Source organism: Mauremys mutica, chromosome 3 (genome assembly GCF_020497125.1).
Source record: "Mauremys mutica isolate MM-2020 ecotype Southern chromosome 3, ASM2049712v1, whole genome shotgun sequence".
In the NCBI taxonomy this organism is placed as follows: domain Eukaryota; kingdom Metazoa; phylum Chordata; order Testudines; family Geoemydidae; genus Mauremys; species Mauremys mutica.
This window is the reverse complement of record NC_059074.1, coordinates 86,088,322-86,113,744: the sequence shown is the minus strand read 5'-3', so window position 1 is coordinate 86,113,744 and position 25,423 is coordinate 86,088,322. Positions and strand designations below refer to the sequence as shown.

Below are 25,423 nucleotides of genomic sequence, written 5' to 3'. Positions count from 1 at the left end.
CTGAAAAGGACAAATGAAAGAAAAAGCCCTTTCCATCAGACCTTTTTTCATTCTGCGCCCAATTCTGATTCACAAGCTGCACACTAACAAGAAAAGATAATGGGGGTAAATAGGGTAAAAAGCCACTGGAGTGGGACAGGCGAAAGAACTCACAGTTCAGTGGTCCTCTGTTAATATTTGTTTATGATTAACATGCAAAAGTATTTGTCTGGAAGATCTGTATATGTATTCATTGGTGGTATGATTTTCTAATTTATTCACTCTTTCAGAATTATTCACATTAATAATTTTACTTTTGAGGAATTTGTAGTTTTAACTTCCTCTCTTTGACTGACTGAACATGCCAATCAAATAGGTAGGGCCAGATCATCAGCTGCTTTAAATCAGTGTATAAACTCACAAACTTCAATAGAGCTATTTCAATTTATACTAGCTTAAGATCTGTGTGTATTAGTAGAGCTGGGAGAAAAACAGTCATTATCTTCATAGATTTTTTTTTTTAATTTGCTGGGAGAAAGTACTTTTTTTTCCAGTTAAAAACTTTTTTTTTTACGTTTTTTGTGTTAACCCTTTCTCTTTTTTCCTTCTCCTCCGCCTTCCTACCTTTCTCTGTGCCAAAGTTGGAAAAGGAAAACAGGGAAGAGAAAGGAATGAGGACAACAACCTTTTTGTCAAAGGGGAAATTTTTAAAAAATGAAAAATGTCACTGAATATGTCACTTATTATAAAGTAATAAACTGCATGAGTGCAAATGTTTTCAAATGAAAAATGTTGTTCTGCTGTAACTTTTACCTCTTGAGAGATTCTCCAGTTTCTTAATACTTCGCACTGTTCAAAGTTGCAGTAATGGCAGCATGTTTATAGAGTGTCCACAAGAACATCTTTTCAATAACACCTATTTTATTATCATTTAATGAAAATTGTGGAGAGAATTTCCAAACAATTAAGAAAATGTAATTTTCCACTGAAATGTCAAGCTTTTAATGAGATTTATATTTAAATAATGATGGTTTTGTCTGCAAAAGTAGTGTTTGAGAGATAAATAAATGAAATGACTTGGTAGCACTTACAGCTGTGTAAGGACATCTTTTTAAAGAAGTATTTCCAGGGTATCAAAGAACAGTATAACACTAGTATGAAATACGGATGGGATTCTCAAGTCCGATAAGGCCAATTAACACTCCATAAGCAGCCCTAAATCAGGGAATCATAACCAGCTCTCTGCAGCCCCCTCTCCCCTCTGTTGGGTATGTCTACACCGCAGCTAGAAGCATACTTCCAAGTGCAAGCAGGCAGACACTCTGGCTGTGCTCAAGCTAGTATGTTAAAAATAGCAGTGTAGCCAGGGGTAGCTGGGCTGCAGTTTGGGCTAGCTGCCATAATATGGACCAAGGGAGTCTGGACAGATTTGAACTCAAGAAAGCTTTGTTTTTCAACCTCTTCATTTGCCAGTTCTCTCTTCCATAGCTCTAGGGTTTGTTGGCTTAGGCCTGGTCTACACTACGTGTTTATACCGAATTTAGCAGCGTTAAACCGATTTAATGCTGCACCCGTCCACACAACGAAGCCCTTTATATCGATTTAAAGGGCTCTTAAAACTGATTTCTGTACTCCTCCCCGACAAGGGGAGTAGCGCTGAAATCGGTATTGCCATGTCGGATTAGGGTTAGTGTGGCCGCAATTCGACGGTATTGGCCTCCGGGCGGTATCCCACAGTGCACCATTGTGACCGCTCTGGAAAGCCATCTGAACTCGGATGCACTGGCCAGGTAGACAGGAAAAGCCCCGCGAACTTTTGAATTTCATTTCCTGTTTGCCCAGCGTGGAGCGCTGATCAGCACGGACTGTACGGGAGATACTGGATCTGATCGCTTTATGGGGAGACAAATCTGTTCTATCAGAGCTCCGTTCCAGAAGACGAAATGCCAAAGCATTTGAAAAAATCTCCAGACAGAGGCCACAGCAGGGACTCAATACAGTGCTGCGTGAGAAGCGTCACGGAAAGCCAAAGAATCAAATGGACGCTCATGGAGGGAGGTGGGGGACTGAGGACTCCAGCTATCCCACAGTCCCCGCAGTCTCCGAAAAGTATTTGCATTCTTGGCTGAGCTCCCAATGCCTGAAGGGTCAAAAACATTGTCCCGGGTGGTTCAGGGTATATCTCATCAATTCACCCCCCTCTCCTCCCGTGAAAGAAAAGGGAAAAAATTGTTTCTCACCTTTTTTCAATGTCACCATATGTCTACTGCATGCTGCTGGTAGATGCAGTGCTGCAGCGCTGAACAGCAGCATCCTCTCCCCTTCCTTTCCTGATGGCAGACGGTACAAAATGGTGGAAAACCGTCCTCATCATCCCGTGGTGCTCCTGGCTGGCCTCGGTGAGGTCAGCCAGGGGCGCCTGGGCAACAATGGGAATGACTCCTGGTCATTCCCGGCAGACGGTGAAAAAGGATTGAAAACCCTCCTCATCATAGCAACTGGGGGCTGAGCTCCATCAGCCCTCCCCCTTTCATGTCTAATGAAGAATCTGTACTGCCTGGACTATCATAGCAGCGGGAGGCTGCCTCCCCCTCATTTTATCTCACTAAAAAGTCAGTGTTTCTTATTCCTGCATTCTTTATTACTTCATCACACAAATAGGGGGGACACTGCCACGGTAGCCCAGGAGGGTTGGGGAAAGAGGGAAGCAACGGGTGAGGTTGTTGCAGGGGCATTCCCTAGAATGGGATCATCATTTCTGCAGGATCTCTGGGGCTCTGACCCGGAGCGGCTGTGCTCTCTGGTTCTCTAGTACACTTGCCCCATATTCTAGGCAGGACTGACTCTATTTTTAGACAAAACATAAAGAAGGGAATGACCTGGGGAGTCATTCCCATTTTTGTCCATGCGCCCCGGCCGACCTCAGCGAGGCCAGCCAGGAGCACCCATGACAGCAGCAGATGGTACAAAAGGAATGATAACCATCATCACCAATTTCCAATTGCAGACGGTGCTATAGCTGGTAACCGTCTCTTCTACCTTGCAAAGGCAAATGAATGCTGCTGAGTAGCACTGCAGTACTGCGTCTGTCAGCAGCATCTAGTACACATACAGTGACAGTGACAAAAGGCTAAACGGGTTGCATGGTTGCCATGCTATGGCATCTGCCAGGGCAAAAGGGTGCAAAATGATTGTCTGCCGTTGCTGTCACGGAGGAAGGATTGAGTGACAACATTTAGCCAGAATCACCCACGACACTGTTTTTGCACTGGGATCACAACCCAGAATTCCAATGGGCAGGGGAGACTGCGGGAGCTACGGGATAGCTACCCACAGTGCAACGCTCCAGAAATCGACGCTAGCCTCGGTACATGAACGCACACCGCCGAAATAATGTGCTTAGTGTGGCTGCGTGCACTCGACTTTATACAATCTGTTTTAAAAAAACAGTTTATGTAAAATCGGAATAATCCCGTAGTGTAGACATACCCTTAATGTCCCTTCTGTCATTCTTACCCTGCTTCGTCATGTTTGTCTGTCACATAATGGCATCAGCATTGCCTTACCTCCACGTGAAGTCAGGAGTTATTGGGTACTCAGCACTTTTTTGAAAATTAAACCACTTTTTAGATCCCTAAATATGGATTTAAGAGAAGAGTGCCACAGGAGCCTCCTCAAACAAATCTACATTTATTGGCAAAAAATTGAACTTTCACTCACGAGTGGCGAGCTGGTCAGCCTAACTTAGTTCCTAGTAGTGCCTATAATCCAGCAAGCATCACTGTAAAAACACTTTTCTCTTTCTTTCTTTGTTGTAGGATTTTAGATAATGGGCTGTGTGCAATGCAAGGATAAAGAAGCAACAAAACTGACAGACGAGAGGGACGGCAGTTTAACTCAGAGTTCAGGATACCGCTATGGCACAGATCCCACTCCACAGCACTACCCTAGTTTCGGTGTGACGTCAATTCCAAACTACAACAACTTCCACGCAACAGGAGGCCAGGGACTGACTGTCTTTGGGGGTGTCAATTCCTCTTCTCATACTGGGACTTTGCGTACAAGAGGAGGAACAGGTAGGTCCTGATACAAGCTTATTTCATGGTATATTTTAGCACATTGTTTAAAAATGTATCTATTTAGTATAAAGTATAACTAATTTCAGAGAAGTCTCTGAGCTCTAAAGGAGCCTATTGACTTAGGGAAAAGACTTTTTGGAAAAATTCACCTCTGACATTTAATCATTGAAATAAACTGAACTGAGCATTGAAGTTACCGGGTAAAATAACCATAATTTCAACCATATAACTACTAACTTATAGTAGTTACTAGTTGTAAGCAGTGGGGGTAACCTAACTAATTATAGTAATTACAAACCAAACTGAGCCCTTTTGCACACACATCATAGCATGGTATCACAATGAAAGTGTTGTCCAGATATCTTCTCCTTTTTCAGGTGTAACGCTCTTTGTGGCGCTTTATGACTATGAAGCAAGAACAGAAGATGACTTAAGTTTTCAGAAAGGAGAAAAATTTCAGATACTTAACAGCTCGTGAGTTTTAACGGAGTGTCATGCTTGTCAGTTACTATTTTATAATTAAAGATAACATAATGTCAACGGTTCTGTTTATCAACTTGTATAATCAGTAAAAGAAAAGGTGTTATATAGTCAAGAAATATGCTTTTTAGGTCTTGTGCTTGTCTTCCACTGCTTTTTACAGACTTTATTATGGGGGGAAATTTCCAGAACTGCAATTTTTCTTTGAAAAGTGGCATCGTGAGGTTCCATGGTGAGAGCCTCTTTCAATGATTTCCATAGCTAATGGAATTTAGAATTCACAGCAAATTCAATCTTGGAACTGAGAGCACAAGCTTTTGTGCATCACCACCAGTAATAAAAGTGCTGCAAGCCAAATTAGGCCATGTTCACACCTCTGCTATTCCATTATCTTCAATATTTTACACGAGAGTTTAATTTGAAAGAAAAAAAAAACTTGATTCACAAGAAGGAATACAGTCCAGCTGTATATGCCAACAGGAGTAAAAAAGCAATAATATTTTTGTCACTGCAGTAAGATGCTAAAACTCTGAATATGCACAGGGAGCAGATCTGTTGGGTAATAATGCACCATTTCTACAGTCATATTGTAGGACTGCACTTTAAGCCAATTTCTTAAAATGAATTTTAGCTACTGTCCATGAAAAGATACTCATTTGAGGGTTAAAATCTGCTTCTAAAAGATTACTGTGCTGGCAGTTTACTGTGAATCCTATATTGGAATAACTTGTAGAAAGCATTATCTGTTGTGCGCAATGTTGCTGTCATAATGAAATAAAAATGGATTAATATCCAAAAGTATACAGTAAGGAACAAAAGCAATATCACGTTCTGTTTTATGAAAGTGGGGCAAATTCATTCCTGATGTAACGCCATCAACTTTAATAGAATAACATCAGGGCTCAGTTTGGCCCAGCGTCGATTAAAATAAAAAGAGTCAGGTAGTTCTGTGGAACATTTCATGAAACTGTGCAGCTGGAGAGCTTTGATGTAGATGAAAGTACAGATGCCTCAGTTAAGACTTGTAAAGAGAGCAGCAGTTTAAAAACATCTCCACTTCTAAATTAGCAATTGCAAAAAAAATCTGACAAAAGATTTTACATTATCCCCTTTTTTCACATTGCCTGGTGCTATCCTAGCCTTGAAGCCTTGCCGCAAGCCATATCATGGCTTGAAACTCACAAAAAATTCAGTCTATTATAAATTCCTTAAACATTCCACTTAATGAAGTCAATGGGAGCTCACAGTAAGCTATATTATTTGGAGTCATTGTAGGACAGAGTAAAATAACAGATTCCACCCACACATGAATGGTAGCAATGCATGCATTGTGATGTTGGTACATATTGTGTGGAGGAAGGTTTTGTAGAGAGAAAATCAGCTACCCGTTGACTGCCTTAGGAGTTGTGGGTGCTTAGTAACCATCAGGATTAGGCTCTACATGCTCGGAACCTCCAGTATCTAACCACACTCCTGGAATGTTGAAAATCAGGATGGAAACCTTACAAGAACAGGCTTTGTTGTAAGAATTCATACTTTTGTTATGTTCCTGTTCAGGCTGGATATAATGCAAGATAAGCCTCTTTTTGTGCTCTTCTGGTGCTGCTTGGAATCATGAAGCACACAGGTGCACAAAAATGAGTTTGTTTTGTTTTCAATTGAACAGATTTCTTTTTCAATCTAAAAGAGGTTCAGGTTTGGTTAATCTTCTGGGTGAAAGTTCAGATCAGTAATAAACTTTATCTGAGTTATTTCATGGATCTCTAAAATTAATGTTGGATTTGATGTAGGTTGAGATAAAATGTAATTTAATTCCCCTCCTCACCAGCACATTGAGAAAGATTTATGTTTTTCTCTTTTGGAACATTTTATGACATATAGTATGTAATATTTATGGATATGATAAAATACCTCCATCTAGTGGAATTTATGCAATAATACATTGAAAATAAAAAATAATAACTAATACATCTCTGTTGTGCAATAATAGAAACAAAGATTTAATACAGGATTTTAATTGTGTTTATTAATAAAAGGTTTTGGTCATTTCCCAAAAATATTTTATATGGAGACACAGGGCAAGATTTTCAAACTTTGACTGCCTAAAGTTAGGCGCACAAACAGAAGTGGCCCAATTTTCAGAGTTGCTGAACCACCCACAGCTTCTATGAAGTCAGTGATATTTGTGTGTGCTCAACTCCTGAAAACCAGGTACTTCTATTTAGGTGCATTATTTTAGGTACCCAAGTTAGATAGTGTTAACCAAAATTTCTAGAATAAAGATTGTGTTATGGATGAGATTGCCTGCAACCTACTTAAAAACAAACGGGGGGCGGGAATCACACTCATAAAATGAATAACAGAATATGAATTTTTTTTAAGATTACAAATCAATAGCTCAAAAGATGAAAAAGAACATCTCCTGTTTGATTAAGTTCAGCTGTTTTCTGAGCTGTCTTACAAAGCATTTTACAAGTTCTCTCAGAAACTAGTTCAGAGAAATAGTTTTAAGACAGTTCATCTTCATATAATTTAAATGCTTGTTCAAAACAGCATTGCCCATATCTGATTTCTGTAGTTCCTGTTTGCTTATTGGAAGCTTTAAGCTTTTTAGTTCACAGTTGTTGATTCTGTATAATTTAATTAAATCTCCATTTTACAGATTTGGAAATAGAGACAGAGTTTATAAACTATCCAAAGCCACAAAGAGGAATCTTTAGCTTGGCTACCCTGTGCCAGAGTGTGGACTACAGGCATGAGAATTGTAGAGTGCACCAATGTGTTGAGCTCTAACTGCCCCGTGTGGACATTGCTGACGCTAACGAAAAGATACCTACTTTGTGATAACATAGTGCTATTTGAAAGAGGGCCATTTTAATGCAAACTAGGTACCTTTTAGATTGAAAGAGCAGTGTCCACACAGGACAATTAGAGCACAGTGCTTTGGTGAGCTCTGCGATTCAATCCCCTGTACTCCACACTCTGGCACAGGATAGATGTAGCCTTTGTTCGAGATGGAATTAGAAGTTAGGAGTATCTGGATCCCAGTGTTGTGTTCAGACCACTAAACCATGAATCATCCCATCCTGTAAAAAACTGGGAAATATACATTTTCTAAGGCTATTGCATTTCATTACAGCAGATTTTCTTCTAAGGGCCATCTCTTGTCTTCATTCTATACATCTGCCTATTATTGACATAAACTGAAGTTGTGTATGTGTGTGGGAGGGGGGCAGTGACTGCACTGAGATGGCCCTGTTTTGCTTTCTTTTGAAAGGTTTGGGAGAAGTGGCTTGCACAATGATTTGAAAATGTAGCCAACTCATTTAGAATTTAAAATAGCTTTTGTTGGTGACCCGGAGAAGCAACACAGAGCCCAATTTTCAGAGGCTATTCCAAGCTGCAGATTGGGTAACAAGGCAAGTAAATGGCCTTGTTACATTCTTGAGCATCCATCAGATGCATCCCACTTAAGGTGTGGATGTTCCTATTAAGGTTAGAGATGGACGCGACTCAAAAGTTTCCCAAAAGTTTGGATCTGATACTTTGTTTCAGGGCCCTCACAAGAGCCTGTATTTGAAAATTGGCCCCACACCAATTATTCCACACTCCAAGTCAAACTCAGCTGAGGGTGATTGGGGTGGAAATAAACAGCCATTTATGCCACTGAATTTGAAAAACTATACTTCTGAACACTAATTTTAAAAAAAACGTAAATAGGTGCATAGGGGTAAGTGTTCTAATTTGGCTTAGAATGGTACCACGTTCTCTCTCTCCAAAATGCCAATATGATAATAGTGTGAGTAGTTGTTAGTTCTTAGCATTACCTACAGCTTCATGCTTTAACAGTCAAATAATTTTCTTTGCAACTGTATTTTTCACTCTGACTTTCTCACCTCTATTTCTTCAGTGAAGGAGACTGGTGGGAGGCACGCTCCTTGACAACAGGAGAAACTGGTTACATTCCCAGTAATTATGTGGCTCCAGTCGACTCCATCCAAGCAGAGGAGTATGTTTCCTTTTCATTAAAAGAGATATTAACGCTGTAATTGAAGGAGATTTAAGAATGAGTTGATTGATTGTAGTGATTTTCAAGTGACTTACATCATTTTTATTTCAGTTTTCAGCTGCACTGATAAATAATTAGGCAATTAGTAACAAAGAGAGCACAAACTGAGCCATTTTTCAATGTCAAAACAAAAAGAAAGAAATCACAGCAAATGAAGCAGACCTTGTTCTGTTGTTCTAACCAGTTTCTTGTTTTAGACCAGAGTTGCCCAAACTAACTTGCCAGTGCCCCAGTATGAACCATCATTTTCAATGTGGCATCATGGCCTACAGAGTCAACAGCAGGCAATAAAGCATGGTTTGCTGGGTCTATAGCCTCTGTGGACTGACACTTTAAGAGCCCATGTACTTTATTTTAGACCTATATTTATTTCATAATCAGCATGTTGTGCCGTTAGAGCAATCAGTATTTGAAACACCAAGCACAAAAGTTATATTGCAAAATTGCCTTATTTTAATGAGTTGTTCGATTTCAAACAAATTTAAATTATTGGGTGCTAAGAACAAAGAAATTAATCTAACACAATGGCATTTAGAGCATAAGTACCTACAGAATCATGAAAAAATTGTACTCTCTTAAGTTGTATCTGGTCCTTCTATTCAGTTTTCTTAGCTCTAGTGCAAGAGGAAAAATTGGTCCTTGATAAAATGGGTGTATAATCAAGAAGTCACAGGTCAATAAACTGTTATACTGCAGTTTAAAACAAAATGTAAAATATACGGTTGACTCAGAAGTTAGTCTGACTGCAGCTCTCTGTCCAGTGGCAGCACATTTTAAAATGTGTTCAACCTTTTTTTATTCATTCTATTCACTATATTCAGTGGTCTAAATTCTGGCAAGCACTGTATATCAGCACTTACCAGAGGCTTGAGGTGCATGTGGATCACCCTTCCAAACCCAAAGAGAGGCTGCTACTTTCAGATTTTCTATGGCACTACCTGTCACTTGTGTTCCAGGGTAAAGCCTAAAGTATGAGGACCACAGTGGACAGAATAGAGGGATCTGTAATTTTTTTCAATGATCTACTATTTTGGAGTTTTGCAAGACCCTACTGGGATTCCTATCTAGCATTTTTCTTACCTCCTCTTATGTTTTTAAGGTGGTACTTTGGCAAACTTGGCCGAAAAGATGCTGAGAGACAGCTGTTGTCATTTGGAAACCCACGAGGTACCTTCCTTATCCGTGAAAGTGAAACCACCAAAGGTAAGATGGCCAGTTCTATGAATATTAATGGTAAGTGTAAGACAGAAATTGTAGCTCATGGTTATGACAAGTCAGCAAGATTCTCTTGTGAATGAAACTGAGATAGAAAGATATCACCTAGTCAGACTGCAGTGATCACTACAACTCAATTCAGTGAAAACCATTATTTATTTCTGTACAATTAAAATGTTCAAATCTCACCTTCTCATATGGATATAAGTAAGGGGTTGTTTTTTGTTTTTCCTCATCTCTTAGAACAGGGATAGGCAACCTATGGCACGGGTGCCAAAGTCGGCACGCGAGCTGATTTTCATTGGCACTCACACTGCCCGGGTCCTGGCCACCAGTCTGGGGGGCTCTGCATTTTAATTTAATTTTAAATGAAGCTTCTTAAATGTTTAAAAAACCTTATTTACTTTACATACAACAAAAGTTTAGTTATATATTATAGACTTATAGAAAGAGACCTTCTAAAAACATTAACATGTATTACTGGCATGCGAAACCTTAAATGAGAGTGAATAAATGAAGACTCAGCACAGCACTTCTGAAAGGTTGCCGACCCCTGCTTTAGAATGTTAATTTCACAGAATTTGTTTAACAATTTTAAATTCAAGTATTTCAGAAGTGTGTGAAAAGAAGGAGCATTGTGTGAAGAGTTGACGTCATGAGTGGGTAGAGCTAAGATTTTTGACAGGACTTAGAAGAGTAGCACCATTTATATCTTTCAATCTGACCTCTCATCATATGATACATCCTGTTTAATAATTCAGGTGCAAGTGCCAAATCATTCCTTCAGAGCCCCTAATTCCGAATGGAATGTCAGAGTTGATATTCTGTTGCTTCAAAAGGATAGCTTCCCATGCTATTACCCTGCAGCTTGCTCTTAGTATAGCAGCCAGATACAAGTGCCCATAGCGTAGCAACCAGAGTCAAGGCACAGTCTTCATAGCCTCTATGGCCATATAGCTTCTAGACGTTCCATGTCACTGACTCCTGATTAAAATATGGAGAGCATGACACCCTAGGCTAGTTTGAAAACTTGACTGTTATAAGCATGCTTCTACCCTTCAGGAGTAGATTTATGTATAATTCTGAACAACAGTTATTTGACCTTGTTTGCAGAGTGATAGTTTTTCAGAACATCCACACTATTTCCTTTAGCTGAATCTGTTTTTTCTCTTAGAGCTTTTTAGGAGAAACAAAAACACCTTAACATGGGGGTAAACCACCAGGGATGTGCTTATAACATCAACCTCATTTTCTTTGCTGCATGACTTTGCTGAGGCTTTCTACAGCAACAGGACAGGCTTCTGTTGAAAATTGAGGGGTTTTGTGTTTTATTTAATTTCATGTCCATTGTCAACATTGCCGACTCATCCATGGAGCATCTCAGGGAAGATGGTGAAAGAGAAAATATAGCCAATTTCCCATTCAGATCAAAGAATAAAACATATTGGAGGATGGAGTGGTGGATTCTCCATCTCTTGGAGTCTTTAAATCAAGACTTTCATGCGCTCTAGCTCAATGAGAGTTATAGACTTGATGTAGGAATCACTGAAAATCTATGGCCTGTGTTATACGGTCAGACAAAATGATCATAATGGTCTCTCTGGTCTTAAAATCTATGAATCAGCCAAGATCACGTTAAAAGTATTAAGCTTGATGACTTCAGCTGTGAGTTTAACCCTCTTTGGTAAAGCTTTCCCACTCCCCCCACTTTGAAAATAAATAAATCAAACCTGTCGTCTCATCCTTTCAGTGCCTGACTCCCCAGACATGTCATCACTACTTGTCTGTATGGTCATTCTCCCCTCCTCCATGCTGTTTGTTTTATGGGTTTTTTTTAAAGTTCATAAATGTTGTATGCTTGTGTATATGTAATATTTTATCCATACATCTATGTGTGTATTTGTCCCTTATTACCCAGTTAGTAAGTACACTGTAGGGTATTGAACAATGAAATACATGAAGATTCTCCAGTCCTTCCATTGGATCTGAGGTCAATGGAGCTCCACAAGGGCCTGTACACACACATCCAATTGCAGGACTGGAGCCTAAGACTATGTTTACATTTTTCTAAAGAATCTAAAATACTAATCAGATGGTGAGTGTGACTGAGGAAAATACAGATGTTGCCAGTGGTGCAAGTCTTACAAAAGCCTAGATATCTAGGTAAAGAACTATGCCTGGAAAGCTTGCATGAGTAGGACTCTGAGGTAAAAATGTCATTACAGAGCATAGCTTGAGAGCAGGTTTATTCCCCTGACGCCCAAACTGTTTTAAAAAAGAATCTCTGAACTCAACTTCTAGAGATGTATTTATCTCAATAGGGAAATCTCTTCAGAAAAATAAGCTCCTAAATGTGCAATTTTTGCTCCATGCTAACAAAAATCTTTCTCTCCTCCTGAGTATGTCTCCCTCTCTTACAAAACAGAATCAAATGTATATAAACATCAGCAGTTTTCCTGGTGGTGTTTTTCCTAATCCAAGAGGATGAATAACAGGAGTTTGAGTGCTCTTGCAGCAGGCCCGGGGTGTGTCTACACTGCAAAGAAAAGCATGCTGTACCAAGTCCCAGAGCCCAAGTCAATTAGCTCAGGCTCCAGAGCTAAAAATAGCAATGTTGACATTCTCAAAACTCAGTGATAGTGAGAGTCTCTGAGGCTAGGCTCCAGCCTGAGCAGGAATGTCTACACTGCTACTTTTAACCCCTCAGCCTAAGCCAATTGATCTGGGCTCTGAGACTCAGCACTACCAGTTTTTCTTTGCAGTGCAGACGTGCCCTATGAGGGTCTTGCTCACTGGAGCTCAAATCTGTGGTGAACAGCTCACAGGAAGTCTGTTGCAATCCAGTATGACCAAAGGAATTTTTAAATTCTATATCTGTCTCCTCCTTGCAATTGTCTTCAGGTTGGACCTGGGGAGATACTTTCTAGCAGACGAGCTGGTTGCATAGCTGCTTTTAAGCACCGTTTCACCAGTGATACTGCTGAAAGGAGTTAATCTATAGGTTGTCACAAAAGGTACAATTAGTTCTAATGGACAGCCAATCAGTATTGTTTTTCATCAAGCCTGGAGGCTGTAGTGACCAATCCCATGTATTGGGCAGACTGAAACTATAAAAAAGGGCAGCTTCCACCAGCATATTCCTGATTGCCTCTTCATTTATGAGGAGGAAAAATGGCACCAGAGCAATAGAGTTTATGACGGTGCAGGTTCTCATGAGCTTGAATCAATTTTGTGTGGACACAGTCTCCTTTAAGCTTTCAATAAAGATGCATTATCTCAGCTCCTTCAGTTCTGAAGTCACTAATCTTCTATTCAGAAAACTGGTTCATGCTGTAGGATATATTGTCACCTCTGATAAGGGAGAGGACAGATTTGTATGTCTGCTTTCCATTCTGTCTAATGCCTAGAGTCCTACCGTGGATTTGGAGAGACATGTTCAATGGGCATCATTCTTGCATGTCTGTGTTCCTGCTTAATGTTGCCATGTTTTCTCTCTCCAAGATGGCTGCACTGCAGTAGTGGACAAAGTGATTGCTGCATTTAAAGTTTATTAATTGGTTGTTAATGTTTGAAAAGCAATTTGGGATTCTTCTGGATGAAAAGCACTATCTCCAGCAGGTGCCATGAAAATCTCGACATTTACTATATGTTGCCATTTACCTGAACCACAGTATTTGCAGTGTAACCTGACACTTAAAATTGGGAAAGTAAATTTAACAACCTCAAGGAGTAAATGTTAAGACATAAATTCTTGTTTACACAAAGGCCCCTCATTTCGGAGAGACCAGTGTAAAGGGGCCTTTGTGTAAATGAGAATCTGGGCCTAAGATATTAAGGGCACTCACTGTAATTTTGTAAGGCTCACCAGTTCTTATTTAAAGTACAATATTTGCTATTTCTGTGCAGTGTCTTTTTTGTCTAATAATAAGTGACTGACACTTTTTTTTAAAATTGCCTAAAAACGACTGCTTATACTTTTTTTTCTCCTTACTTTGAACAGGTGCCTATTCCCTGTCTATTCGTGATTGGGATGATATGAAAGGAGACCATGTCAAACATTATAAGATTCGTAAACTTGACAGTGGCGGATATTATATCACAACTAGGGCACAGTTTGAAACTCTTCAGCAGCTAGTTCAACATTATTCAGGTAACTTTGCAGATAAATATCTGATTCTCTCAGCTGTTGCAAAACAGAAATGTTTCCTGTTGACCTCGCCCCTTTCTGTAAGATGTCCTAAGGAGTCTTTTTATTAAGTGACTCATGCACTGCAGTGCATCTTTATTATCCCTTTCCCATTATTTATAAGCAGTTTTACACACCATTCATAAGGTACATAGGCAGTGAAACTTCATCTGTTCTCCTGTTGTTTTTATTTTCTAAAATCCCCGATGTACATTTGTGCACTCATCTAAGCTATGTACTTTGTAAACTGCATGACTGTGGGACAGGGCTATGGGGAACTTCCTAGTGATACAATTATCCAAATAATTCCTACTTGGTACATGGCATTTCAGTCGTTATTTTTTAAACTCATTTGCATTGGATACATCTTGTTCTCAGAACAAAAAGAATTTTGCAATTACCAGGGTTTAGACTACAGATGAGCTTGAACAACAAAATTCATATCCATAACTGAGTTAGTTGTCAACAGTAAAATTCAGATCAGTATTTTGATTCAGGATCTATAAGAGCACGGGGTCATTCAGATCTGACGTTTTGACTCCCTTTGTAATTTAGCTGCTTCCCATTTCATCACTTTTGCTTCATTTTCTGATTGGCTTTAACCGGTGTTGCTACTGCACGTAATGCCAATTCAGTTTTTTCTGAAGTAAATACTTTTCTTTTTGTAGAAAAAAATTAATGAGGGTGCACTTTTTTTCAGAAGTACTCAGCATTGGCCTAGCTTTTCTCTTATTGAAATCAATGTTAAAATTCCCACTGGCGGAGGGCTTGTCTACACAAACATTTAGTTCATAGCAAAGTGGGATGTGAATCCACTCCACATGCTACAAACTGTCTATCCAGGGCTGATGCACATTAACAAGTTTGTTAGTGCACTTTGATCTAGTCCCATTTCAAAGAGGAGTAGATCAAAAGGAACTGAAGAGTTGTTAATGCATGTCAGCAATGTGCAAGTGGACAGTTAGTCCTTGGCAGGCTAGTGTGGTGTAAATTAATTCCCCATCTTGCTGCAAACTAATGGTTTGGGTAGACAGGCCCTTAGAAGTAGAGTGGAGCCAACATGGAGTCCTTTTGAATATCATACTCTAGATGTTTGTGTGTATTTAGGGCACAAGTCCTCTGTTTAGCTGCAGACCGGGTAGTACATAAACAGCTGGAGTGCAGCCTTCCCCACACAACCCTGCCACTGTGCCTGAACACGGGGGTGGGAAAATAGTACAGTCTCCATGCCCATTCAGTCCTTGACCCCCATGCAAAACTAGCAACATGCCTCTGCTAATTAATCGTTGTGATGATGCGTTGTATTGTCGCCACTTTTTAATGGAAAGCGGATTGAGACCACAAACTCATTTTGCGCAGGCCATCTGACAGATGTTAAATAGTAACAACTTTCTGGCACCACCTTCCTAGACTGGATTTAATTCAGCAACATGAAAGGCTCTCATATCTCATTATCTATCCCTCTCAGGCTAGGCCATGCTTTTAATACAGACAGAATCTGTTTTCCCCCAAGGTTTGTGATCACCAATATTAAATGTGACTCTCAGGCATGGCAGGATGGGCAATAATTGTGAAGGGCCACCCCCTAGCTGGCACAAGGCACAAAAGTGAGCTGCATACTTCTCTAAATTACTCTTAATTGGCTTGTTTCAGCACCATGCACTTTAATTAAAAAGCATATAATCATTCCACACCCTGCACAACCTTTTGACATTGACAACATTAATTTGTACCGATTGGTCACTGGTACTAACAAGCAACTGAAGAAACCAGTTTAAAGCACTCTGAGTTGATTTGGCAAAAAATGTTACATGGGATTGATGCAGAGCTTATTAAAGGTAATATTTTATTATGGTAAAGGTTTTTTCCAAAGTTACATTTGTAAGCCAACAGAGCTGCTGAATTTAATTCTCACATTTTAGTGCCTGAATTTACTCTGCATTAGCAAGTGCTGACATATAGCATGTTACAGCAAAGTATTACTAGTGGAGCAAGGAGCGCTCCATGCTAATTATTGACTGCCTGAAAGTGTCATTAAAGACAGAGAGAGAAATAATTTACCTGAAATGTGTACTCATACTTCCATATACATTTATGTATACTATATTGCCTATATTTTTCCATTGAGTGTTACATATACAGCACTCTCCATATTTTATTTATATAAAATACTAATGGCTGATTAAAAAAAAATGTGAAGATGATGACTCCTGCAGTACTTCATTTGGGAGGGAGGTTATATTTCATCTGTCCTTCAACATCTTTTCGTTGCATAATAATTAATGAAATTGTACCTTTTTCCTCTACCCAGCAGTGCAAGATGCATTGTTTCATCTTCCATGATTAGGTTCAAATTGTATATACAATACTTACAACTTAAAGGCCCAAGCTCTGAACACGCTGACTAATATTTATGTAAAAGGTCAAAATACCTTTCAGTAGGCATATTTTAAAATGGAAGCATGTATTTTTAAGAAAATTCTTGTCTTAGCTTTTCATAATAAGTGACTCGAATGTATTTTATGAAAGATTTTCGAACAATGCATGTTTTAAGAAAAGCTTTCACGGTTTTTTTTTTCTGTATGTTATATCCATGCTCTGTTTTCTGTGTGCCATATTCCTGCCCTGCCCTGCTTTCTCCTCTTCCTTCTTCCTGATGGGCCAACCTGAGATAGTGGTTATAACTTATACTCAAGGTGATTTTACACTAAACAACGATAAATACTTGGACCCTTAGGTCCAAGGCATTTCCTCTCATCTCCGGTACAATATCTTGAGTTTCATGCATAAACCTAAGGGATCAAAGGTACTAAGATAATACTAGCTCTGACTCAGGATGGCCTGAAGTCAGCCAGACTTTCCACTAACAGGGCACTTGAATTCCAGTCACCCATGCCAAAACATTCGGAGTGACAGGCTATTCATGAAAAAGTGGGTCTGGTCTATTCTTAGGCATTCAGTGTCCGTTTCCTTGGAGCAGCAAATGTCTTTGATGCCAGCACTGACAGGTTCCTCTCTATTAAAGGAGAGCAGAAGACCATGAGATCCCTAAATTCCCTGTTGCAGCCACCCAAGCTCATGCAGAGGCTTCCAAACATCTAAAGAAACACTCATTGAGTAGCCATTATTCTAACCTTCCCAATGGAGGTGCTTCCAAACGAACAGGCTGACTTGCTGGCTCAGGTTCCCTGATTTGCAGTCTTTGATTTGCTAAAAGAGGTACAAACTTTCTCCTTTCGTTTTCTGCAAAACTACTTCAGCTACCTAAAGAGAGCTCCTGTTATCCCACGATGTTTCAGCTGAGAAGGCCGAGCTTTGTTTTGCCTCTACCCCTCCCATTTCATTCTGATGCACAAACTTCTCATCTGCCTAGAAGGGAATGTTGCAAAAGTGAATGAAAATTTAAGTTTAATAGTGATCTACATCCTTGCCCTGTTCTGTTGTCTCTGTGTTAAAGTGTAAATGTAATCTGGGCAGGGATCCTTCTTGTCCGATCTGTTTTGGGAAGTGCAATGTGCCTTTACAGCAATATATAAATCATAATGATTATTAATAATAGAATAGGGAGCCTACAATTGTATGAATTGGAGTCATTCCTGTTCCAATCCTGTCTGCTGCTAGTCAGTTTTCAGTGAGGTTACAATGAGGAGTAGCCTTAATCTGTCCAAAAAGGAGCAGATGTAACCTACCAGTGGGTGGGTGTTACAGGTCCTCCTCTCTGTTGATCTACAGAGCACATGGGTTGTTACAGCCTCTGTCTACAGAGCTTTAGTTGAAGCTATAACAGCTTATGCTTAAGTATCAGAGGGGTAGCTGTGTTAGTCTGGATCTGTAAAAAGCAACAAAGAGTCCCATGGCACCTTATAAGCTTATGCTCCAATACATCTGTTAGCTCATGCTTGTAGGTTTTAGAGGTTCACTGTTCAGTCCCTGGTGTGTTTGCCAGTATGGTTGCCATCACACAGAGCTAAATGCAATACAAAAACCTACAATGCCATAAAGTGCCTGCCAATTTTTTGTCATTCAGTGGTTTTCAGAAAAACGGAAATAATCTTTACTAATTTTTTTGTAACTCAATTTCACGTGAAGTGTATAAATAAACTAGTTTATGAGTTACCATTAGGTATTTTTAAATAAATATATTAATCTATACTGCACCAATTAATTATGAACATGCGGTATTGGGAACAAATCCTGAGTTACTATACCAGGGCATTACCTCAAGTAAGAAAACAATTGGCAATCAGCTTCAGTTCAAGAGTGTAGAAACAGGTACTAAAATATTTCCTGTTCTGGCTCAAGAGAATATGTTCCAGTGTTCAATTTCTAATCTTCAGAGATGCTTTGTTATGCTACTAACAGCTGTTGTGAGTAGCATTGTTTTTATGCTTACTATTTTTGTTTCATGTCAAACTTTTTTCTTTCCTCTTTGCTGTTTGTTGCATTTCTGCTCCATCAGAGAGAGCTGCGGGTCTTTGCTGCCGCTTAGTAGTCCCCTGTCATAAAGGAATGCCAAGGCTTACTGATCTATCTGTCAAAACCAAAGATGTCTGGGAAATTCCACGAGAATCCCTACAGTTGATCAAGAGACTGGGAAATGGGCAGTTTGGGGAAGTATGGATGGGTACGGAGTGAAACTATTATTCTAAAATAATCTTCCTGTTTGAGAATTACAAGGTGGAAGGTGGAAGTCAAAATGTTAAGTGGCCAGACCAAAAAAAAATTTTTTTTCATTTGGAAAAATGTCTTAGACATGTCGTTGACTTTGAACATTTTTAGTTTCAAACATCTGAAGTAATTTATGGCAAAAGAAAACTGATATCATATGTTCCTTTGCAAGGTTTCAGTTTTGACAAATTACCCTAGCCTTAATAATACATCAAAGCTCACGTTCTAATCTTAATTATAAAAACGGTCTTTTAGCAAGCTGGCATAAACTCCCTACCTTCAGTTTCAAATATGAGTGTTTGCAAAAACTTCACTTGGCACTGAAGGACAAATCACCTTCCATCTTTCTCGATGCATGCATAATTTTGGATTATAAGTATTTTTATTAATTTCCTTTCCTATAGAGAAAGCTGATGGTTTGTGTTTTAACTTAACTGTGATTGCTTCGAATCATACTCCACAAACCGTCGGATTGGCTAAAGATGCATGGGAAGTTGCACGTGATTCATTATTTCTGGAACAGAAGCTTGGTCAGGGGTGTTTCGCTGAAGTGTGGCGTGGTAAGGCAGAGAATATGTTTTGTTTTGGATGGATCTTTTAAGGCCATCTTAAAAGAAATAAACCTTTTGAATAGAGATTTTTAAGCAAAACAATCAAATTGTTTGAAATATTACCCTATGTCTGTTGATGTGATCAGACTGACTGTTATGATCACCCTATGGCAAACATTGTGTTCACTTTTTTCCCTTCACATTCACTGGTATGAGGGATTTATTACTTTAAATTTTATTAATTGCTTTAAATTTACTCATATGACTAAATAAGATAATGAAATAGAAGTAATACTGAATGTGTAAAGCATAACTGTTAATTAAGCAGCTGACCCTGAAAACACACACATGTGGAAAGTTCCTCACACAGGGAAGTGTTTACAGGATCAGGCCCTAAAACAACCACTTTCCCTGTTTTAAAAATAAGAGTGAATATGGGGATAGCTGACTTTGCCAGGATAGCTTTCCCAGTCATTGACTTCACTAGTTTAGTTTGCAGTTCATAACCCCTGAGTAAAGAAATCTGGGGATTGGGAGGACAAAGTCATGACCTGCACAGCTGTTTTGAAACCAAGGGATTTTTGCAAGTTGTAAATTCAGTGGCCGTGCTCCTGCCACTTGCCCAGTTAATCCCTTCTACCTGGTCTTCAATTTTTATTGATTATAAAATAATAATTTAAAAAAATATTTGTATACTTTTAAATCTTAGCAGCACCAAAATACAGCACTGCAGCTATTTTATAAGTAGCGAGTTAGTCTTTGCACTAAATTATACTCTACACAACCCTATCAAAATCAATAAAAAAGATGCCCAGTATATTAAGACGACATTATCATTAACAATGATATTATCTAAGAATCATAGGCCAGTAGGACCAGTGTGGGCTAGCTATTTTATGCTGCTGCAGTGACACAAAGCAGCTGTAAATCCAGCTCAACCAGTTGGTTAAACTGGGACTTTGCAGCTGCTTTGCATTGTGGGAATGGTGCAAAACAGCCAGTGTGGACCAGTGAATCTGATCCTTTGTTTAAATGCTTTGGGTAACAAAATTACTAACAACATATGATGCAAAGGAAACCATCTGTATTTTACATTAGTGTCCATAGGAACTTACATCAATCTATGACTGAAAATAAATAGGAAAATTTGTAAGGGGAAACTTTCCTGCAAACTTGTGCTACTTCTCAGTGAATGGCTCTGTATGTCATAGATTTAAATAGAATTAACTTCAGCACCAAATAGGGTGACCAGATGTCCCGATTTTATAGGGACAGTCACAATTTTTGGTCTTTTTCTTGTATAGGCTCCTATTACCCCCCCATACCCTGTCCTGATTTTTCACATTTGCTGTCTGGTCACCCTAGCAGCAAATATAATAAAAAGTGTCCCAAATACTAGTACTTAAATATACTGCATTCATAATTATGAACAGTGCAGCTAGCAGACCGAAAGAAATGCAAGCACAATCAAGAAAAAATATGTCTATAATAACGAGGAAGTAATATGTGGTGGTAATCTATGATTGACCCTTAATCAGCATAAAATTAGAGCTGGTTAAATCCTAAAACAAATTACTCAGGTTTTGCTATTAATAATTTATTTTAATAGTAGCCAGCCAGGTATAGACAAAGTACCGTACATAAGCAGATCTCCAGTAATGGAAATTACTGCTAGTGGTGATCTCAATAGCAGATAAAAATACCGAATCATAGTTTAAAAAAAAAATTGATAATTATTTCAATGAAAATTTTAGTAAGGTTTTAGGGATTTTTAAACAACCTTTTTATTTTGATTTTTTTTAAATGGAGAAAGTTACAGAAGATAAAGTGTTTTTACAATGGACTCACACCATGCACGTCCTCAAGGTTGATAGAATGAGTCTTGGGATAGTTTAATAAGTCAAGAGTAAATAGATAACATGCAATTAATTTTGCATGAAGTTGGAATAAAATCCTGGCTTCATTGATATCAATGGCAAAACTTCTATTGACTTTCCGGGGGCCAGGATTCCATCCTTAGTGTACATGTTCATGGTGTTTTAAAATGTGCTGTTATTCCACGAAGTGACTCTGTAAATGGCACTGTGTGGTTCTGTCTGTTTCTCAATGACTCCATATAAAATGCACTCCGTTTTACAGATGGTAAAGTTTTCTGCCAACCCTGCAACATTTTCCCTGAAATCTAAAAGTCAAGCAGTGTTCTTCCAGCTTGCATTTCACTACCTTATCTGGGGTGCATTACAAGTGCAGCTATGCTGAACCAGGATTACTAATAAGAAGAATTTGCTCAAGTAGTCAGAGAGAACAATTTATTTTAAAAACTCAGCAGTCTTCCCACACACACACTTTTTTTTTCAAATTGAACATAAGCAGGCTTTGATTTTTACTAATTTAGTCATAATTGTGCAAACACTATGTGCAAACATTTTCGCCTTTGGGTTATTCATACTACTCACTTGGACTGATCACTGCTACTTACTGATTGTAGGTAAAATTCACCCCTGACAAAGTACCAGCACCACATCAGTCCTACTTATGCCCTATTTTGAGGGCTTAAGTGGAATTTAAATAGCATGTAAGTCCTTTGCTGCCCACACACACAAAGTGAATTTCACCCAGTATTATTGTCTACCTAAGTAATTTGGTGTTGTTCAATAAGGCACAAAAATAACTCTATAAAGGGATCAAATTTTATGTTAAATTATTGAGATACAATGATCATGGAACCCCATGGTGCCACTTTCACAGTCAGTGTTAAGTGCAGAACCAGTCTGGAGAGCCTGCACCACTAATTTCTGAGTTTAAAAAAAAAAAAAATTAAGCGTTTGCCTTTGTTTCCTTCCTTGCTGACTCCTGTAATTACAAGGATTCTGTGTAACAGACCAGTTTCTGTCAGTATCTATTTCTGACAATGTATGTAGCAGTAGTGAACTAGCCAGCCCTATTCCTGAAGCTGTACTGACATCACTGAGGCTATCCTATATGAGCAGAAAAATAAGTGTTAATTTCAACATCAGGCGCTCAATCCTGAATTCCTTACTCAGGCAAAACTTACACTGATGTCAGAGCCTGAGTAAGGATGGAGAGATCAGTCCCTGTATTGGTAATGAAAAATAATACTTTGCCATAACGAGAAAGGACTAAATTGATAGGAAGAAATGTAAACAACAAAGAGCAAAAAAGAGTAAAGCAGTTTTAAAAATAAAAATAATATTGGTGTCCTTGTAAATAACTCTGCACTTAAATTAGGTGTTAGTTTTCTTTTCCAGACAGAAGGATGTTTAACGTAACAAATTATCTATGGATTGGTTGTAGGTACATGGAACGGAAATACTAAAGTGGCAATAAAGACTCTGAAGCCTGGCACAATGTCCCCAGAATCCTTCCTAGAGGAAGCTCAAATCATGAAGAAGCTAAAGCATGACAAGCTAGTCCAGCTTTATGCCGTGGTGTCTGAAGAGCCGATCTATATTGTCACCGAGTACATGAATAAAGGTGAAATAGTGCTTCTGACCTTGGTCCTTATCAGTAACAAGTATTTTTGTATGTTCAAGCACCTGTGGGTGGGTGTGCATGCACAGTGTAAAGAATGTTGGACCAAATTCAGTCCTGGGCATAAGTAGGCACAGATTATTACCCCAGGTCTGAATTGGGCCCCAAGAATTGAAAATGTTTATATGGTTCTGTACAAATCACACAGTTTGAAAAAAAAATTAAACAGGCAGATACAGCATAAGTGTTCCAGTTAAAATGGCATCTTCTCCTCCTTGATAACACGAGTTTCAAAAGTTCTACCGTTGAACTATATTGTATATTGCTTCGGGAAACCCTAACTCTACTGGCACCAGAGTGTTCATATTGAATCTCTTGTCGGTGTTCATGTTGTCAGTCTGAGATTTTTTTTTTCCTGTGGCAGTGCTGAGCCTTGTAGGACACAGACTGCCCTCAGAAGACAGCTTAATTTTCAGGCTGCGCCATATATCATTGTAAATGATATGTACATACACTTTTAGCTACTTAACTTTGGTAACAATCTAGTAAAATGAACTAAGGAAAACTTTTAGCTAGCTTGTCTGTCAAATGTTGCACCAGTGCTGAGGGGAAGACGAAAAGATGCGTTTGTTTTGGAAAAGTAAATGAACCAAATAAAGGAACAAGTTCTAAAGGGAATTTCATTGTACAATGGAGGATACTTTTTACAGTTTTTAGTGGTTTCTTTTAATCTATTTGGAGTTGATTTTTATTTTCCTGGCAGGTGTCCCTCCTTCTCTCTCCTCAGAGGCATCCGAGCATTTTCTAACTTGCATATTATGATTAAAGGCTCAGTGCCAAGCGCGTGCTTTTCTTGAAAACGCTCTCTGTTATAGAAATGTTCCTGAAAGATGAAGCCTGTTTTGGCTCAGACTTTCCAACAGAGATTCCCCCATTTGAGCCCAACACACACACACACACACACACACACACACACACACACACGCCTCCAGCCCTGGAGTGTCAAGCAGGCGGTGCAAGCACCAACTCAGCCACCCAGAATCATCCCCCCGGGCCATGGGGGAAGAGCCGCAGGAGGTGGTCTGGGGGTGGAGCATGGGCAGGGCCACACAGGGCTTTTTGGGGAGGCTCAGACTACTCCAGCCTTTGATACCCGCCACCCATGACAACTGGGTTGGGGGTTTTTTTCCTTTTTTTTTTTGGTCTAGTTACATAATCTTCTACAAATATATAGGAGAATATAGTGAATTAGCAGTAGCATCTTATCAAGAATTGATTTGTAATTAATATGCATCTGTAAGTGGGAGTTGCCCTGTTTTTGAAATATTCCCTTAATTCTGGAAACTTGACACGGTGTCATTTCAACCAAAAATATTGCTATTAAATACTGTGTACTAAACTGAATCCCTCCCTCCTCATTAATAACCTTGTTTTCTTAAAGTGACTCTTCAGTGTTAACTTTTGCATTTGCAGGGAGTTTGCTAGACTTCTTAAAAGATGGAGAAGGAAGAGCCTTAAAGTTACCGAATTTAGTGGACATGGCAGCACAGGTATGTCTTAATTTATAAGCAATTAGCTGCATGTGTTTTGTACCGCAACTGTGTAGGGCATCATTGTTAAATCACGCCTATTGAGAGCTGTGCTTCTAACAGGTTGCTGGAGGGATGGCGTACATTGAGCGAATGAATTATATACACAGAGACCTGCGATCTGCAAATATCCTGGTGGGGAATGGCCTAATATGCAAGATTGCTGACTTTGGATTAGCAAGATTGATTGAAGACAATGAATACACAGCGAGACAAGGTGGGCACAGTAGCAAATGTAACCTTGAATATGGTTTTTTAAACAGATGAAGGAAAAAACATGCTAAAATACCAAGAGGTTGCTTCAAGTTCAGGATCTGACCTTCTATAAAAAAATATTAACTCATGTTTTAATTCCTAATCCTGACAGAGGGCTGGGAGCTTTGCTGAGGTAGTACATAAAGCCCAGGAGAGGAGGAATGAATAATTGCTTAACTGTGACTTCTCTAGCTAATTCTGGCCAGCCCTCAACTGAAAACAATATCATCCATGTGCCCTGTCAGACAGAGAACTCCTCCACTCCCCACATCTTCACAAGGAAAGCTGAAGAACAACAACAAAAAACCAACAGCACTAAGTAACATATATGTGTGTAAGCTGAGGCATGTGTTCATATACATATTCTAATGAAATAATTTTTTTCTTCCTGTGTGCACTAATCATGGTAAATATTGCTGTGCTGGACTTCATTTTTCTTGGTTTTTAGTCCATTTTGGAGTAAGTTACTTTAATCACGTACTCATTCTTTAATACAGCTGTGTGTCTGAGAACAATATTTTCTTTGGGAGCTTTTAGGGTTTTTTTTAATATGAAAACCATTCTCCACTGCCACACAGATTGCTGGGCATGAGCAACCACTGATATACAATACCCTTTGAGATGGTAAGTTTTTATAGCAACCCTTATTGCATTTCCTTTAAAGGCACTATTTTAAAAATCCTATGTTCATGCTGAGCCATGACACACACACACTTTGTATTCAGTAATTCTTTACTAGTCATTCCTAATTTTTCAGTGTGTGTTCAAGTTTGCAAGTTTTGGTCTGTCCAATGGCAGTACTTGCCCAATATATATCAATAAATACCACTCCAGATATTTGAACTCCATTAACCCTTGGG

General features: G+C 39.0%; 1 protein-coding gene across 3 annotated transcripts in view; it reads left to right on the top strand.

Annotated features, from left to right (window-relative positions):
• FYN (FYN proto-oncogene, Src family tyrosine kinase) overlaps positions 1-25,423 on the top strand; it is a 177,175-nt gene that overhangs the window by 130,457 nt on the left and 21,295 nt on the right. The window contains exons 3-11 of one of the 3 annotated variants that reach the window (XM_045010483.1): positions 3,798-4,055; positions 4,436-4,532; positions 8,449-8,547; positions 9,707-9,810; positions 13,823-13,972; positions 19,081-19,236; positions 22,543-22,722; positions 24,193-24,269; positions 24,372-24,525. In XM_045010483.1, the coding sequence (XP_044866418.1) occupies positions 3,809-4,055; positions 4,436-4,532; positions 8,449-8,547; positions 9,707-9,810; positions 13,823-13,972; positions 19,081-19,236; positions 22,543-22,722; positions 24,193-24,269; positions 24,372-24,525 (1,264 nt within the window). In that variant the 5' untranslated portion in view covers positions 3,798-3,808. Of the gene's footprint in view, positions 1-3,797; positions 4,056-4,435; positions 4,533-8,448; positions 8,548-9,706; positions 9,811-13,822; positions 13,973-18,467; positions 18,633-19,080; positions 19,237-22,542; positions 22,723-24,192; positions 24,270-24,371; positions 24,526-25,423 lie in introns of all 3 variants that reach the window. The other 2 variants (XM_045010482.1, XM_045010484.1) reach the window with 2 other exon arrangements.